Raw genomic sequence first — 16,672 nt, 5'->3', positions numbered from 1 at the left:
GTGATGCCAGCGGTAACAGTGGTTTTGGTTAGTGTTGCCCTGCCCTTGAAGGAAACAAAGTAATTTTTTCCTATATTTCTGTTATATTTTACATTATTACTTTATTTTAAAACACTTTAAAATATGGATCAATCTTTCAAAACATTTGAAGGAGGTAAGTGGCCGGTATCTCTCTCTTTGATAAAGATAAAATTAGAAAGGAAATAGATGTTTTTTCAGCCCTGTGATAAGTGAATTAAATTGAATGTAGAAAGTGTCGTTGGTTAGTGTTTTCAGAGCCCACGCACGCAGCATTGCAGGCTTTACTATTGCTGGAAACTTAGACTTTTACTTTGAACTGTTGGTACACTTCAATTTAGCAGTAAATAATGGGTGATCTTACTTGAGACTAAAAATAGCTAACATTGTTTCTTAAACGTATTATTCTTTTAAAACAAACGGGCATGTTTTTTCTTTTCTCTTAGAATAACCAGAGGATCGCTTGACCAAGCCGAGATGCAGAGCACTTCTAATCACCTGTGGCTTTTATCTGATATTTTAGGCCAAGGAGCTACTGCAAATGTCTTTCGAGGAAGACATAAGGTTGGTACAGAGAAACTGTGAAGGCTTTTTATCACTGTGTATGCACCCTTCTGAGAAGCAGGCTGTACTAACATGTGAGACTCGGTAGTTTTGATGATTTTGTCTAAAGGGAATACCTGTTTTAGTGGTTATTTAAGGTATGGCCTGTGTCAGAGGCGGTGATATCTATCCAGTGGTGGCAGAAGTTGTGTGTTGAGGAGTGGAGAAAAACAAGAGGTTGGTTGAAAAATGGACTGGGGAAGATTAGTGTGGTGGCTTTTGATTCTTCCCTCACCTAGTCTTCCCGTGGCAGTGAGTGGTCTCGCCAGCAGAAGTTCAGTGTGGCAGTGATGGGGGGCGGGGGGACAGGTAGTAGAAGGAGGCAGAGGTGTATTTGGAGGGGAGCCCACAGATGATTCTGGTATGCTGTTCTAAGGCTTCATGCCCCCAATAAAACAGCATCCTACAAGGTAGATTGGAGTAAAATAAGGTTATCAACAAGGACTCCAGGTTTAAAAGGCTTTCTCCTGATATGAGGTAATCAGAACTTGTTAGTGGGTGTGAGAATAGAATAAAAAGGCTAATCCCGGAGACACTTCAAGAACCAAAAAATTTTTGTGTCAGCGTCTATATTGGAGGATGAAATTAAAGATAATAAAAATAATTTAAAATAAAAAATTTAAGACCATTCAAGTTTCTATTCTGGGAAGGAAGCTGGAAAGATAATGGAGTAAAAACTCCTTTTGTAATGCAAATAGTCATCCACTAATTTTTCAGCACTGTGAATTTGTTTTGAGTTAAATGATGTTTGGAGCCCAAACTCCTGGATTCCTATTTTCAGAAACAGGAGCTCTAAACATTTTGGTAAGGAGGAGTTTCTTCATATTTTCCTGTAGCCTTGAGATCACCAGGCAGTTCTGTCAGTGACAGTGAGATGAGCATTCATGGAGGAGGGGCGGTTTCCTCTGGGGAGAGACTGTGACTATAAACAGCCTCTGTGGCTTGTATAGGATAGATCAGAAGTGTCATATGGACAGCTTTTAGCTTTTTTCCCCTCCGATTCTAGAATTGTCCACAGGTTCTGGCTCCTTGGTTAATAAATTCATTGTGATCAACCTTGGATATTCCTGTCCTAGAAATTGTTTTTGTTTTGTGCCGTGTGCCAAGAAGAAGAGAAAATGGGTGGCAACACAGGATTTAGCAGTGAGAACACATCTGACCGTCTGTCTTCGCGTGACCCAGATTAACTTAATAAACTGTAATAATCACTTGGATTGTGTCAGGCACTATGGTGGACCTGGGAATATAATTGCAAATCACGTGCAGTTCCTGCCCACAAAGAGTTTGGGGTTTAGTAGCAAGGTAGCATTGGAAGAGACATAAATTGGAAACTGATGGAGTGACAGCTGGTCAATAGTGATAGAGAGTTAGTGAGGCATATCTGAAGTGCCTGGTACTGGTAAATATTTCACATATTCTGCTCCTGTTTCCAAACTTAGATACCCAGTGTCCCTCATGTAAGCGCCTCCTCGTACCAGGCGCTCAGTAAATGTTTGTTGAATGAAAGGATAAATGAATGAATGAGGACAGAGTGGACTACCCTATGGCAACCTGAAGTTCTTCTTCAAAGGAAACAAAAATGTACTTTATCCAATATAGTTTGAAAGCCTAAAATAGGGATTTGAGAGGCATAAGAATTAACTTAAAAGATTTCGAAGACCCACCTATCTGTGGACAGCTAATTTTCGACAAAGGAGCCGAGAACATACAATGGAAAAAAAGTCTCTTCAACAAAGAGACTTTGTTGGGAAAGACTGGACAGCCACATGCAAAAAAATGAAAGTAGACCATTATCTTATGCCATACACAAAAATTAACTTAAAGTGGATTAAAGACTTGAATGTAAGACCTGAAACTATGAAACTTCTAGAAGAAAACATAGGAAGTACGCTCTTTGACATTGGTCTTAGCAACATATTTTCAAGTACCATGTCTGACCAGGCAAGAGAAACAATAGAAAAAAGAAACAAATGGGACTCCATCAAACTAAAAATCTTCTGCACATCAAAGGAAACCATCAACAAAACAAAAAGACAACCTAAAAATTGGGAGAAGATATTTGCAAACCATGTATCTGATAGGGGTTCATCTCCAAAATATATAAAGAACTCATACATCTCAACAACAAAAAAAACTACCCAATTAAAAAATGGTCAAAAGACCTGAGCAGACATTTCTCCAGAGAAGATATACAGATGGCCAACAGACACATGAAAAGATGTTCAACATCATTAACTGTCAGGGAGATGCAAATCAAAACTACAATGAGATATCACCTCACGGCCTTGAGAATGGCTGTAATTAACAAGACAGGAAACAACATGTGTTGGAGAGATGTGGAGAGAAGGGAACTCTCATACACTGCTGGTGGGAGTGCAAACTGGTGCAGCCACTATGGAAAACAGTATGGAGATTCCTCAAAAAATTAAGAATAGAACTACCACACAATCCAGCTATTCCACTGCTGGGTATTTATCCAAGGAACATGGAAACACGAATGTGTAAAGATACGTGCACCCCTATGTTCACTGCAGCATTATACACAATAGCCAAGACTTGGAAGCAACCTAGGTGCCCAGCAAGGGATGAATGGATAAAGAAGATGTGGTATATATACACAATGGAATACTACTCAGCCATAAGAAACGATGAAATCCAGCCATGTGTGACAACATGAATGGACATTGAGGGTATTATGCAAAGTGAAATAAGTCAGAGGGAGAAGGTCAAATACTGTTTAATCTCACTCAGAAGTAGAAGATAAAAACAACAACAGACAAGCACATAGAGACAGAGGTTGGATTGGTGGTTGCCAGAGGGGAAGTGGGGAGGAAGGAGGGTGAAAGGGATGATTAGGCACGTGTGTGGTGATGGATTGTAATTAGTATTTGAGTGGTGAACATGAGAACAGGATGTAATCCATGCAGAAATAGAAGTATAAGGATGTACACCTGAAACTTATACAAAGTTATAAACCAATGTTACTGCAGTAAAAAAAAAAAAAAAAGAGATTACCAAGACTCAGGTTAGTATTCAGTCCCTGACAGTCTTCCCAGGCATGTGTTTTGAGAAACCACACTTGTTCTCAGTGACATCAATTTCAAGTGTTTAGGACTATACCCAAAAAGTCCTGCTTGCCCTTCATAACTGTTGAAGGATTTTTACCATGATATTAGCTAAACCCTTTTATGTTATTACTTAAATGACCAGGTCCCTAAGGTTACTATTTGTAGTTCAAAGTATATTACAGTAGTCTCCCCTTATCTGCAGTTTCAGTTAACGTGCGGTCAACCGTGGTCCAAAAATGTTAAATGAATGAGAGAGGGAGAGAGACCACATTAATGTACCTTATTACAGTATACTGTCATAATTGTTCTATTTTATTAGTTATTGTTCTTAATCTCTTACTGTGCCTAATTTATAAATTAAACTTTATCATAGTTATGTATGGAAAAAACATAGTATATAGAGGGTTCAGTACTAGCCGTGGTTTCAGGCGTCCACTGGGGGTCTTGGAACATATGCCCTGCGGATAAGGGGGGACGACTAGCTACTTAATCCATCTCTTTTTCATTAAGTTGCCTTTAGCTACTAATGTGTGTAGATGGGTGTGTGTGTGTGATAAGCATGGTGAAGTTAAAGGAAGTGAGCCGCAAGAAGGAAATGTTGATGTGCACACCTGTGTGTGCATACGCTCGGATCTCTAAGTACCGTTCGTGTGTGCTTGACTGAAGGACAGTGAATGATAGATGACAGGGCAGTTGATAGAGGGAAAACAGCACATCCCACACATAGCCTGGTAACCTCGTAGGTATGATGCAGACTACAAAGGTTTGGGGAATACTGGCCTTGATCACAGTGGGGTACATTACAACAGTGTATCATGTTCCCTGCTTGCTCCTCGGTTAGGATTCTTCTGATTGTAGATTATGTGTGAGACAAGTGTCCTCAGGAAAAAGCTCTCTGTTGGGTGGTGTAGATTTGGCAGTGTTCTTACCTGGGCTGAACAAGTGGAAAAACAGTGTAATTGAGCTGTAGTTAAATTGGTGTTCTATTTTCATATTGTCTGAAAACGATCAGTGGCTCTTTTCCTCTGAAAAGAATATATTTGGCTTTGGTGTGAGGGGAGTGGGGAGTGGAGAAGAACGATCACAGCAGACAGATGGTGGTCTCCAGTAGTGATCTGGAAGCGTGAGATTGTGAAGCAGTTAAATGATTTTAAGAATAAGCTCATGAGACTGAGGTGACGGGAGAGGGCGATGGCTGTGAGTGGTGACTGTGTGGAAAGCCATCGAGAGGGCTTCAGAGGAGGACAGCACAGAGGTCCTGCCAGGCGGAGAGCCACAGACTGTCTTTAGGCCGGGGGTGCTTGAGCACCAAGCTCAAAGAGGAAATGGTCTTTCCACTCTCTCCAGGCAAGTTCAACCTTGGATTGTGGGAAAAGTAAGATTGAACTTGAAGAATCTGGACTGAGGGATTGGAAGGAGGTGGGAGGGTCTGGAAGAGAGCCTTAAAGTAGGGTTAATATGAAGAACGTGAGGATATAACATTGACCTGAAATTAAGCGTGTATTTTGTGCGTTGTAGTTCTGTGTGTGATCTCCTTCTGTATGCCGTGAGAGAGTGAGAATGAGGGTGCTGCAGAACATCAGCAGAGACAAGGAAATGTCTTTGATCCTCTAGGGATGGCCTGTGAGGGGACAGTCTGCCCTCACCATCCAAGGGAAGTTGCAGAAGGTACCCGAGGCAGCGTGGTGCTGCCCAATGAGGACAGTCCGCCTCAACCTTACTCTCCAGCTTCTGCTCCCACACGCGCGTTATCGCAGCTAGGGAATAGTTCTTCAAGGCAATTGCAGTACTTTGAGATTCCTGCTAGAAATTTCATATGTGGAATATAGTTTTCAATCTCTGTTTTCCTGTTTTGGTTAGTTTAAATTTATTAGGTCCTGGAGAAGCCCTTGTGAGTTTCATTTTCTATTTCTTAGAATATGCTTTCACATTCGGTGCTATGAGAGCTCTTATCTTCTGATATGTAAATGGTGATCTTTGCCAAGTGTATCATAATGGAAGCTTTATTTATAATATGAAAGAAAATAGCCTTTTCTACATTCCAAAGCATACAGTTTGAAAGAAATATTGAGCAGTTGATTGATTGATTTTAGCTTTTAAAAAAAGTCAGGAGTCCTAGTACAAATTACCTATGCTTAAGAATATTCAGGGTGTTTTATAGGAAAGATAGATTGCTATAACTAGTTCTAATGGTACCTTTTTATCTTCTTCATGATTTTATAAATAAATAAAACCTTTCTCTCCCTTCTTTTTTTAGAAAACTGGAGACTTGTTTGCTATCAAAGTATTTAATAACATAAGCTTCCTTCGTCCAGTGGATGTTCAAATGAGAGAATTTGAAGTGTTAAAAAAACTCAATCACAAAAATATTGTCAAATTATTTGCTATTGAAGAGGAGGTAAGTAGTTAAGCTTTAGTTAATTTTGTCATATTTATTGGACTTATTAATAATTCAGGAGAAATAATCTAATATAAAACACTGTTTTATAAACAATGGGTTTTTTAAAATGGTGAAATTTAGGGCTCATACAACCAAATATTCTACTCTCAAAGGTTCTCGAATAGACATACAGTGGAAATAAAGTATCATGGAATCAGACACAGTAGTATAAGAAATAAAAGAATATAGAATATGGTTACCAGTATTATTACTAAAAGAAAAATAAGTGAAGTTAAATTGACATAAAAGGAATAAGGAGAAAGTCAAATAATACAAAGAAGGCTTTGTAAAAGAGTAAAAATCCTGGGAATCCAGAGGTTAATATGTGAAGTCCAGTTGTAAAGGATAGGATTGATTTTAGGGGGAAACAGTGAAAATAAGAATGTCGTTAGGAAGATTAACTAGAAATAATGGAAATAGAAATCTATTTTAATCCCTTTAGACATAGGTAATCAATAAAATTGTACCTTTTGAAAAACAATTTGGCAGTTTATACTGCTTATAATAGTGATGTCATTTATAGTGATTACTTCTTAGGAAGTAATCAGAAATGTAGATTATAATTCTGTGCACAAAGATGTTCATTACTGCCCTGTTTATAATAAAGAACGATTAAATAAGTTAGAATGTGTGATGGATAGTTACCCAGAGTTAGCTACCCTCGAAGGTAAGAGCATAGCTCTCCAGACTGCTGAGTCTGCTCAAGACTTCAGGCGCCAGCTGCAGGGGAGTTTGGCAAACTGCACAGTCAGAGAGAACGGTCCCCACAAGACTGTGCTTATTCAGACACTAGCTGCAATTCAGGAGTCCCCAGAGCTCTTTTCACTTCACATCAGCTGGCTACAAATTTGGGGCTTCCCATGACTGCCCTCAGATTTGATGATTTGCTAGAATGTTGAATGACACAGAACTCAGGAAGGCACTATACTTAGAATTACAGTTTTATTATAGCAAAAGGATACAAATGAGAACTAGCCAAAGGAAGAGATCCAGAGGGCAGAATGTGGGAGGGCTCCAAACGTGAATCTTCCTGTCCTCGGGGACATATTACCCTCCTGGCGTTGATGTATGATGACTCGCACAGAGTATTGCCAACCTTGGAAGCTCACTGGAGCCTTTGGTGTCCAGAGTTTTTACTGGGGCTCGATCACATGCTGCCTACATTAGTCTCCAGCCCTTCCCAGAGGTTCGGGCTCCACTTCCTCCGACAGTTGGAACGGGTGTGCTTGTCCTAAAGCCCCAGTGTACATCACGTGGGCAAAGCCCCCGGACAAACAAAGACACTTGTAGCAAACAGGACATTCCAGAGGCCCAGCAGTCACCTCCCAGTAGTCAAGGGCAAAGGCCAGACCTCTCTTTGGGTAAAATTAGTTCTTCTCTACACAGTAGTTAAACAGCAATAAAAAGAAATATTTACCAAAATTATAATCACCTGGGAACATGCTTATGCATAATGTTCTGTGAGAAAATCAGGATTAAAAATATGTATGCAGTATGACCTTGATACGTACAGTATGATATACAAATAGTGTTACGTATCTATAATGTGATTTGATACAGAGAAAAAAGATTGACAGGAAAGGCACCAGAATATTTACATAATTATCGCTGGGTGTTGGAATTATGGGTATTTCCCAAATTTTTAACAGTCAGCATATATTATTTCATTATTTAAAAACAACAGTTTTTCTTTTAAAATTATTTCTCTCTTCTAACTACTCAATAGTAGAGAAAATCAAAATATTTTACATGTGTTTTGGGGATATGTAGAAAAAATTATAAAAGGAAGAAAAGATAAAAAGTCGGAGATGAATACTAGATTTTGAGACTCAAATTCACATTTTTAAGTTTCTGAAGTGGGCATGTGTCTTATAATCAACGTGATATTTGGCAGTATTTCTGTTTCCCTATAAAGCTGTTATTAAATTGATGATGTAGCTTATAATCAGTGGTATGTTAAATTCAAGGTTTAAAATAAATCAGCAGCTCAGATACAAACGAGCAGAGTAGAACTTTGCTGTAAGAGGGACCGCTCAGCTCTCCTCCCACCTATTTGTCTTTAAGGCTAGAATTCCATTCCTTGAAGTAAAAGTACCTGTCATGAGAAGAATCTCTTCTTTTAAGAGATTTGTTAGAAGACCTAATGTCCTAAATGTACTATTACGTATTAGAAATTAAAGATAATTTTTAAGGTACCATTATAACACTGTAGCAATGATTTTCTAGTTCAGATTTAGCCAACTTTCACTGTGGTTTGATTGTCTTCAAAAACAAATCCAATTTTAATAAGAATTTAGAAGATATTAATTTTTATATGGGTACAGTCAACAAATATTTAATGAATTCCAGGTAATGAAATTCAAAGTGCCTTCATCATTGTAGCAAATTCTACCTTTAAATGAAATCAGGTAAGTGCTGGCATATACTAAAAACTTATTTTTTATATTGAGTCCCAATCGGTGATTTTTTTTTTCAGTCAACAACAAGACATAAAGTACTTATTATGGAATTTTGTCCATGTGGGAGTTTATACACTGTTTTAGAAGAGCCATCTAATGCCTATGGATTACCAGAGTCTGAATTTTTAATTGTTTTGCGAGATGTGGGTATGTTTGTTTATTTATATGATTTTATATATATATATGTATGTATAATTTAATGACATAAGAATTTTTAAAAATAAATTTCTTACATTCAAAACCAAAGACCTTTATACAGTGCTTTCTTAGATATGACGTTAAAAGCACAAGTACAAAAAAAGAAAAAAGATAAATTGGACTTCATCAACATTAAAAACTTTTGTGTTTTGGGGCCAGCCCCGTGGCTTAGTGGTTAAGTGCATGCTCTCCACTACTGGGGGCCCAGGTTCGGATCCTGGGCACGCACCAACGCACTGCTTGTCCAGCCATGCTGAGGCTGCGTCCCACATACAGCAACTAGAAGGATGTGCAGCTATGACGTACAACTATCTACTGGGGCTTTGGGGAGAAAAAGGGAGTGGGGGGGAGAAGGAGGAGGATTGGCAATAGATGTTAGCTCAGAGCCGGTCTTCCTCAACAAAAAGAGGAGGATTAGCATGGATGTTAGCTCAGGGCTGATCTTCCTCACAAAAAAAAAAAAGAAGAAGAATTGCCATATGACCTAGCGGTTCCATTGCTAAGTATTTACCTAAAAGAATTAAAAACATGCCCACACAAAAACTTGTGCACCAGTATTCATAATAGCCAAAAACCGGAAACAGCCCAAGTGTCCATCAGCTGATGAATAGGTAAACAAAATGTGGTATATCCATACAGTGGAATATTGTTTGTTCATAAAAAGAAATGAAGTAGTGATAGATGCTGTAACGTGGATGCACCTTTAAAAAGTATGCTAAGTGAAAGAAGCCAGACACAAAAGGCCAGAATATTTATATGATTCCATTTGTAGGAAATGTCCAGAATTGGCAAGTTCATAAAGGCAGAAAGCAGATTAGTGATTCCCGGGGGTTTGAGGGGAGGGCAAAGTTGAGGAGTGACTGCTAATGGGTATGGGGTTTCTTTTTGACATAATGAAATTGTTCTGAAACTAGAGGTCATGGTTGTACACTCTCTGACTATACTAAAAACTAGTGAATTGTATACTTTAAAAGGATGAATTTTGTGATATGTGAATTTTATCTCAATAAAGCTGTTATTAAAAAAATATGTGGCAAACAAAGGGAATAATATCTGAATCAATAGATTTATAGAAGTGAATCAATATTTGAGGAATAGGAAAAGCCCAGTGATAGAGAAGGTTTAAGGTTAGTGGGAATTGTTGAACTTGACACCGAAAGCAGTGTGGAGACCATTTAGGTGAGGATAAAGTGAAGGAGAAACAGTGTGTGGTACAGCCTGTTTAATCAAATAGGAGTTACAGATAACCGACGCCTTCCTCAGTTTTTATAAGTGTGTGTTGATACCCTTAAACCTTTTTCATGTGTTATATTTGGACATTTATCTATCAGCTCTCAAACAGATGTTTCAAAGGATCACTCAGTGACACTGCCTGTTAGCCAGAACAACTTATCTCAGTGATGGAGCCACCTTTGCCCTTAAAAAAACAGGAGAGGGGGGATGGCCCTTTTAGAATAGCAGTAAGCATATGAGAAATATATTTTTATGGAAACAAGTGTGATATTTTGCCTCTTTTTATTACTGTTTTACTATTTTGTGTATTGAGTCTAGTTTACTTCTTTGTGGAATTTTTTCTCAAAGGTAAAGAAATGTAAGACTGTGGTGAAAGACTGATATCTTTCTTGGGAATCTATTCTTTTTTTTTTTTTTATAGAATCTGTTATTCTTAAATGTAATTCAGTAGTGAAACATCATGTTGTAAAGGGCATTTATAGCAATACAGCAAGTAACATCAAGTAAATTCACAATATTCAATATCTAATTGATGTATAATTATTGCTAAGACTACCCTGTGTTTTTTATCAGGTATATGTTTATAATTGTGTCCATCACAATTTTTAGATTGTATTGGAACAGCTATTCATAGAAATTTCTTCAGTGCTAACACAAAAGGAAGACTTATAAAAATGCACATAAATGTTCTGCATTTTAACAGTAAGTGGGAATCTTTATTCTTAAGTTTAGGCAGATTGCCCACATGTACAACCAAAAGTGAGTCAGGAAGTCAAATGCTTATGACCATTTTGTTCTGTTTTCCTGATAATATTTAAGAGAGATGGGACTCTTCCTTAGACTGTAGTGGTCTTCTCGTTCTAAACTCCTTATTACTCTAACATGAAATATAAAATATAAATACTGTCTGTTACTTCTCTGATTAAAATGACTTTGGACCAACTTATGAAAAACTGATATTGAGTGAATATGAATGAATTATATCAATGAATTTGATGCCCGCACACACACATGGATACCTACATTATGATTTCCTTCGTTTTATATTTATTGTTGAAGTGGGTGGAATGAATCATCTCCGAGAGAACGGCATAGTGCACCGTGATATCAAGCCAGGAAATATCATGCGTGTTATAGGGGAAGACGGACAGTCTGTGTACAAACTCACGGATTTTGGTGCAGCTAGAGAATTAGAAGACGATGAGCAGTTTGTTTCTCTGTATGGCACAGAAGAATATTTGGTAAGTCATGCATCACTAATAATTTTATTATTTAAAGAAGTTGGATATATTGTAAATATTGGTAATTGGTCAACCAATTCACTATAAAGTGTCATGTAACTTATGACAAAAATTTTCTATTTTAATGAATGTGCTTTGTAGCAGAATTAGATATTGGTTTTTAGGGTGCTGTTATTTTTCTGTTAAAAAATCTTACAAGTTTTATAACTCTCTTAAATTCTTTAACTTTACTAATGTTATGGATCTATATTGGAAGAAAAAGCTGTCTGTACACTCCAGAAGCATCTAGCTAGTAAAGGCTCTCTTTTGTGGATCAGAGCAGTTAATGTATTTCAAGCTTGTTATAATATTGTTCCCTGTAGAGCAAAATTGATTATAATTCTGAAGCAGAAGATTCTATTCAAGGAGGTTGGTTATTGAAAGACAGAAGGGACCTTTGTTAGAAACACACAGAAAATGAAATGCCTTTGAAAAGATCTAACTTGAAATGCTAGGAATCTAGAAAAGCTCTGTAGTTGAAACTGTTTGTGTAAGTGTGTTTGTGGGAAGTTGGAAAACATTTGAAACGCTTAAGAAAATATACTTAAAAGCAAGTACATTTAACATGCAGTCAGGAAGTTTATAATATATAGTTGTCACTAATTGTTCATGGCTCTGGATTTTGTCTTACAAGTCTTAGATTCTGTGACTGTTTTCCAACTGGGCTCTGCCATTGTAATCTTATAAAATGAAGAGTGAAGTCTGGGTGCCCCATAGCATTATTCAGATGATTCTAAGTCTGACATGAATTAAGGTGTCATAAATTGTTCTCCTATCATTATATAATGCCAGATTAATCTGTAGCTATATTTTAATATTCTTTTAATAACCGTACCTAAAAATGGATTACATTCATCCCTCAAATATTTATGGAGTGCCTACTGTGTCCCAGGCACTGTTCTAGGTGCTGGGACCTCAGTGTTGAACCAGATGCATGTGATTCCTGCTCTAATGGAACCCACATTCCAGTGGGGAAAATAGACTGTTAATAAGTAAACAAGTAAACAAGATGAATTTAGGTAATTGAAGTGTTGGAAAGACAATCAGGTAATGAGATAAAGGGTGACCACCAGGAGCAACGTAGCTAGGGAAAGCCTCCTTTCAATCCTCAATGAAGTGACACTTAAATGATAAAAAGAAGCAAGCCATGCAGAGAATTGGGGGAAGAATAGCAACTGCAAAGGCCTAGAGACGAGAATGACCTCGAATGTTTGAGAAACAGAAAGGATGGCAGTTTGGTTGGAATTTAGTGAGCCAAGGGCCAGGTGGTAGGCATTGGAATTGGAGAGGTAAGCAGAGACCAGCCAGGTCACACAGGCTAGTGGTTTCAGCCGCTGTATGATCACCCCCTGTTTATAATAAATGTTTTGCAATGTTCCCTTCAGTATTTCAAAATGAAATTCTTAGGTAGTATAACCAACCTGCGTGTCTAATTAAAAGAATAGCATATCTTAATAATAATGTAAAGGAAAGTATTATAATAAGATCATAGGTATTTAATATGTAAAAGTTTAGGAACAACTTCACTGGCAAACAAAGGAATAGATGCTTGCATCTGTGTGTAATACCACTTCCAATGCAAGTGCGCTGAGAACTTGTATTAGAGTCGCGTATCACAAGTGGTGGTGTTGCACTGACATGATTTTCCAAAGCAGTGAATAAATCTTGGTCAAGTTTCCAACTAAACAAAGTAGATTTACATATAGCCGCATTCTTGTAACTACAAAAATACTTTATGTACAAAAATGCTTTACGTTTATATATATAACAGAGTTAGATCATTATAAACAGACTTCTCACCTGCACGAATATCTGGCAGGGTATTCAAAAGTCATGCAGGATGTGAAATGCTTATTTTTCAGAACTGTCCTGTATTTGGCAGGATGTCCCTCATCTCTGGTCTCTGCCCACTAAATACCAGTAGCCCTTCCCCATTGCTGTAATGACCAAAAGAAACAAACCGCAGTCCTGTACCGGCCTTCTTGAGGTTGATAACCCCGTTACCAGCTATTATTCATCTTTCACATATCCTCCTAGGACCACAGTTTAGCTTTTGCCTCTAACAGACTTTAAAAATGGAAAGAACAAAACATTAAATAAATTAACCCCCAGTCCATGCTGTACTCTAGGCTGAAATTTTGTTCTAATCTATTTCCTATTTCAGAATATGCCCAGCCCTGTCTTCAGTAATAGTGCACCAGAAGTTATAAAATGAGATAAATAATGGTCTGAAGCCCAGCAATCTAGAAATCTCCCATATTTAAATGAAAACTTTTCTCATTTTGGAATTCCCAGGCCAGATGTTAAATCTTCTCCACTTTGCGTGTTCAAGTCCAAACAAAACTTCAGCGTTCTTTCTTCCATCATTTTTAATATGGTGGATATCTTAATAATATAGTCTGAGACCTTCACAGTAGCTTTGTCCTTATACTCCTGTTCCAGATGCAGAGGCTCAGGCCCGGTAATACCAAGCCCTACACAAGCACAAGTGCACATTTAGGAGAGAGTCAGTGGGCACAGATCCATCAGACCAGCATGTGTCAAGCCACCACCAGTCACTCCTTAGGGAATACCTTCCCACTATACCAATTAGGCAGTATATTATTGCACCTTTTGAGGAGGTCCCCCCTTTGTCTCCTTCTAGAATCGCTGTGTCTCCTCTTCCCAGGTTGGTGGCCTCATGTTCCAGAAGATATCAGGCATGTCCAGGTACTCGTGGCCTATTCACAGCACCATTTATATGCTGAGTACCAGCAGCTAGGTCAAAGGTCTGGCTAGCACTTCTTTGGACAGTAGTTACTTTATGTGCTATGCCACAGAACCACAGAACCACTCAGACCACATTTAGCTGGTAGGCATATGTTTGGACACGTGCTTCAAACCCTTCATGCTTGTCACCTCTTCTGATTTCTCATTAAAATGTATTTCCCAAAGGAGTCCTACCCTGAAAACCCAGGAATTGTGACCCTCTGGGAGTCAGGTTCATAGACTGCATCATTTAGAGGCACCTTCCCAGCAATGTTAACGGTTCCCAGTCCAACCAATGCATCAGTTCCAAGTCCCTTGGGCCGCAGCCAAATACCATGATATCATAAGGCATTGTTTTGGTTTGAGATCATTTGGGGGATGACTCTACTTTGGTCCAGAGCACACTCTTGTATCTTCCAAGAATCTTAAAGTTCAAATACATAATTTCCATAAAGGCAAATCTCAGGAGGCTAAGCATGTATGACCCCTGGTGGTTCTCTGCAGAGCTATATGTCCATCAGAATCTCTGTCTGGATCCGTAAGCACCTAAGCCATGTCCTGTAAGATCCACCTGTTCTCTGCAACTGTAGTATAGTGTCTTCTGTGCTTACGGACATGTATTTAACATCAGACTGGCTACTTGTCTGAGTTGCTAGATCCCCAATGAACCCAGTCAAGCAAGTCCTCTGAATTAGTTCTAGAAAATTTAGTTTTCATCTCAGAGCTAATATGACTTGCTCTGATGGATTGCGTGTGAGGATGAGGGAAAGGAGTCAAGGATGCTCGATAGGTTTTGGGTATGAGCAACTGGATAGATGGTCGTACTATTTCCTTAGAGGATAAAGATTAGAAGGAAACAGATTTGAGTGGGAAGACCAAGAGTCTATTTTGGGTGTATTAAGTTTGAACTACCTTTTAGACATTCAGGAAAACAGTAGGGTTTATGAATCCAGAGTTCAGGGCAGGAGATAGTTTTGGGAGTTAAAGGATATAGATAATATTCAATACCATAGGCCTGAATGGAAGATGAGGAAATAGGACAGTTACATATGTGGACATCTATTTTGAAAAGTTTTGCTATGGTGGGAAGCAGAGAACTGAGTGAGAACTAGAAGAGGTTGTGGGGTCAATTTACAGTTTTTTAAAAATGGGAGATATTAAAGTGTGTGTATAAGCTAAAAGGAATGATCCAATAGAGAGGGGAAAATTGATGCATAAAATAAAAGGGGTAATTACGGGAATTGATTTCTGAAATTGGTGAGACAGTATGATGGGCTCCACAGCACAGATGGAAAAGTTAGCCCTTGATAGGTTTAGTTCCAGTGTAACTGGAAAATAGGCCTGGAGTCTGGACACAGGTTCAGGTAGGTTGGTATTTGGTAAAAGGCGTAAGGGAGAGTTGATCTCTGATTGCTTCCATTTCCTCATTGAAGTATGAAGTGAGGTCATCAAAATTGAGGGTCAAAGGAGGGGTGGTGTTGGAGGTTTGAGAAGAGAGGAGAAGGTGTAAAATAGTCTTTTCAGATTGGGTAAGTGAAATTATTAGGAAAATATGATAGAATTTGTAGGCATTATTTAATACCCATTTTGTGTGATGTATTACCATAGAACACAAGTTAGTAGGTTTGTCGTCTTTTTTTCCTTAAGCATCCTGATATGTATGAGAGAGCAGTGCTGAGAAAAGATCATCAGAAGAAATATGGAGCAACAGTTGATCTTTGGAGCATTGGGGTAACATTTTACCATGCAGCTACGGGATCACTGCCGTTTAGACCATTTGAAGGGCCACGTAGGAATAAGGAAGTGATGTAAGTGGTTTTTCCATCTAAAATTAGGAATAATTTTTTAAATATCTCTGTCTTATTTTGTTTCATCGTATGGTAGAGGTGTATGCTAATGAAAATTGATTTAGCCATTATTTCTGATATTTTAAGCTATTTGGTTTTTAATAAGAATGTGGCCTTATATAGGCATAATTTTTCCTATTGTGTTTAAATAATAGTTATATACAAACTATAAATGGCATCCAGTCTTTGGTTCATTGTTAAAAGTATTCTGCTTTCTGGATTTTATTTCAGCATACTGCTTATTTATTTCTCTTTGTGTACTTATCAGGATTTTTCCTCCATATAACTGAAAGAAATAGTACTTCTGTGGAGTAGTAGAACCATTACTGGATCTAAAAGAAATATGATTCTTACCCTGAACTGTTCTGATTTCTTTTACCATTTCAAAATAACATGTCATGTAATACTAAATTTTTTCTAGTGTTGTACTTTTGGTCCAAAGACTGAATGCATTTTACTAGTACATTATACATTTATACTGCCATAATTATTAGGAAATAATTACTGTGTGTAAAATCACTGTTGTAAACCAAATAATGGAGGAAAAGAGAGATGGATTTCTAGATGTGAAATTTGTTATAAAATTCGTCCGTACATTGACCACACATCTTTGTCTTTTAAAAGAAGTTAGTGGCTGACCTTGCTTCGTGAGAAACAGCCAACAACGCACACATATAACCACGAGGTCATGGATGTTGTCTAGTGTATGAATGACATGGGACAGTAACTCACTGACAGCCAAACCTGTCCACCCATTCTTGTGCATCTTAACATTTCT

General features: G+C 38.0%; 1 protein-coding gene across 4 annotated transcripts in view; it reads left to right on the top strand.

Annotated features, from left to right (window-relative positions):
* Positions 1-16,672, top strand: part of TBK1 (TANK binding kinase 1) — a 43,751-nt gene that overhangs the window by 1,987 nt on the left and 25,092 nt on the right. For 3 of the 4 annotated variants that reach the window (XM_058557720.1, XM_058557718.1, XM_058557719.1), the window contains exons 2-6: positions 465-582; positions 5,947-6,087; positions 8,606-8,735; positions 11,079-11,260; positions 15,695-15,855. In XM_058557720.1, the coding sequence (XP_058413703.1) occupies positions 496-582; positions 5,947-6,087; positions 8,606-8,735; positions 11,079-11,260; positions 15,695-15,855 (701 nt within the window). In that variant the 5' untranslated portion in view covers positions 465-495. Of the gene's footprint in view, positions 1-464; positions 583-5,946; positions 6,088-8,472; positions 8,538-8,605; positions 8,736-11,078; positions 11,261-15,694; positions 15,856-16,672 lie in introns of those variants that run through there. The other variant, XM_058557721.1, reaches the window with a different exon arrangement.

Source organism: Diceros bicornis, chromosome 17 (genome assembly GCF_020826845.1).
Source record: "Diceros bicornis minor isolate mBicDic1 chromosome 17, mDicBic1.mat.cur, whole genome shotgun sequence".
Lineage (NCBI taxonomy): Eukaryota > Metazoa > Chordata > Mammalia > Perissodactyla > Rhinocerotidae > Diceros > Diceros bicornis.
Note: the sequence above shows the minus strand (reverse complement) of the source record. Positions and strands in the feature narration are given on the sequence as shown.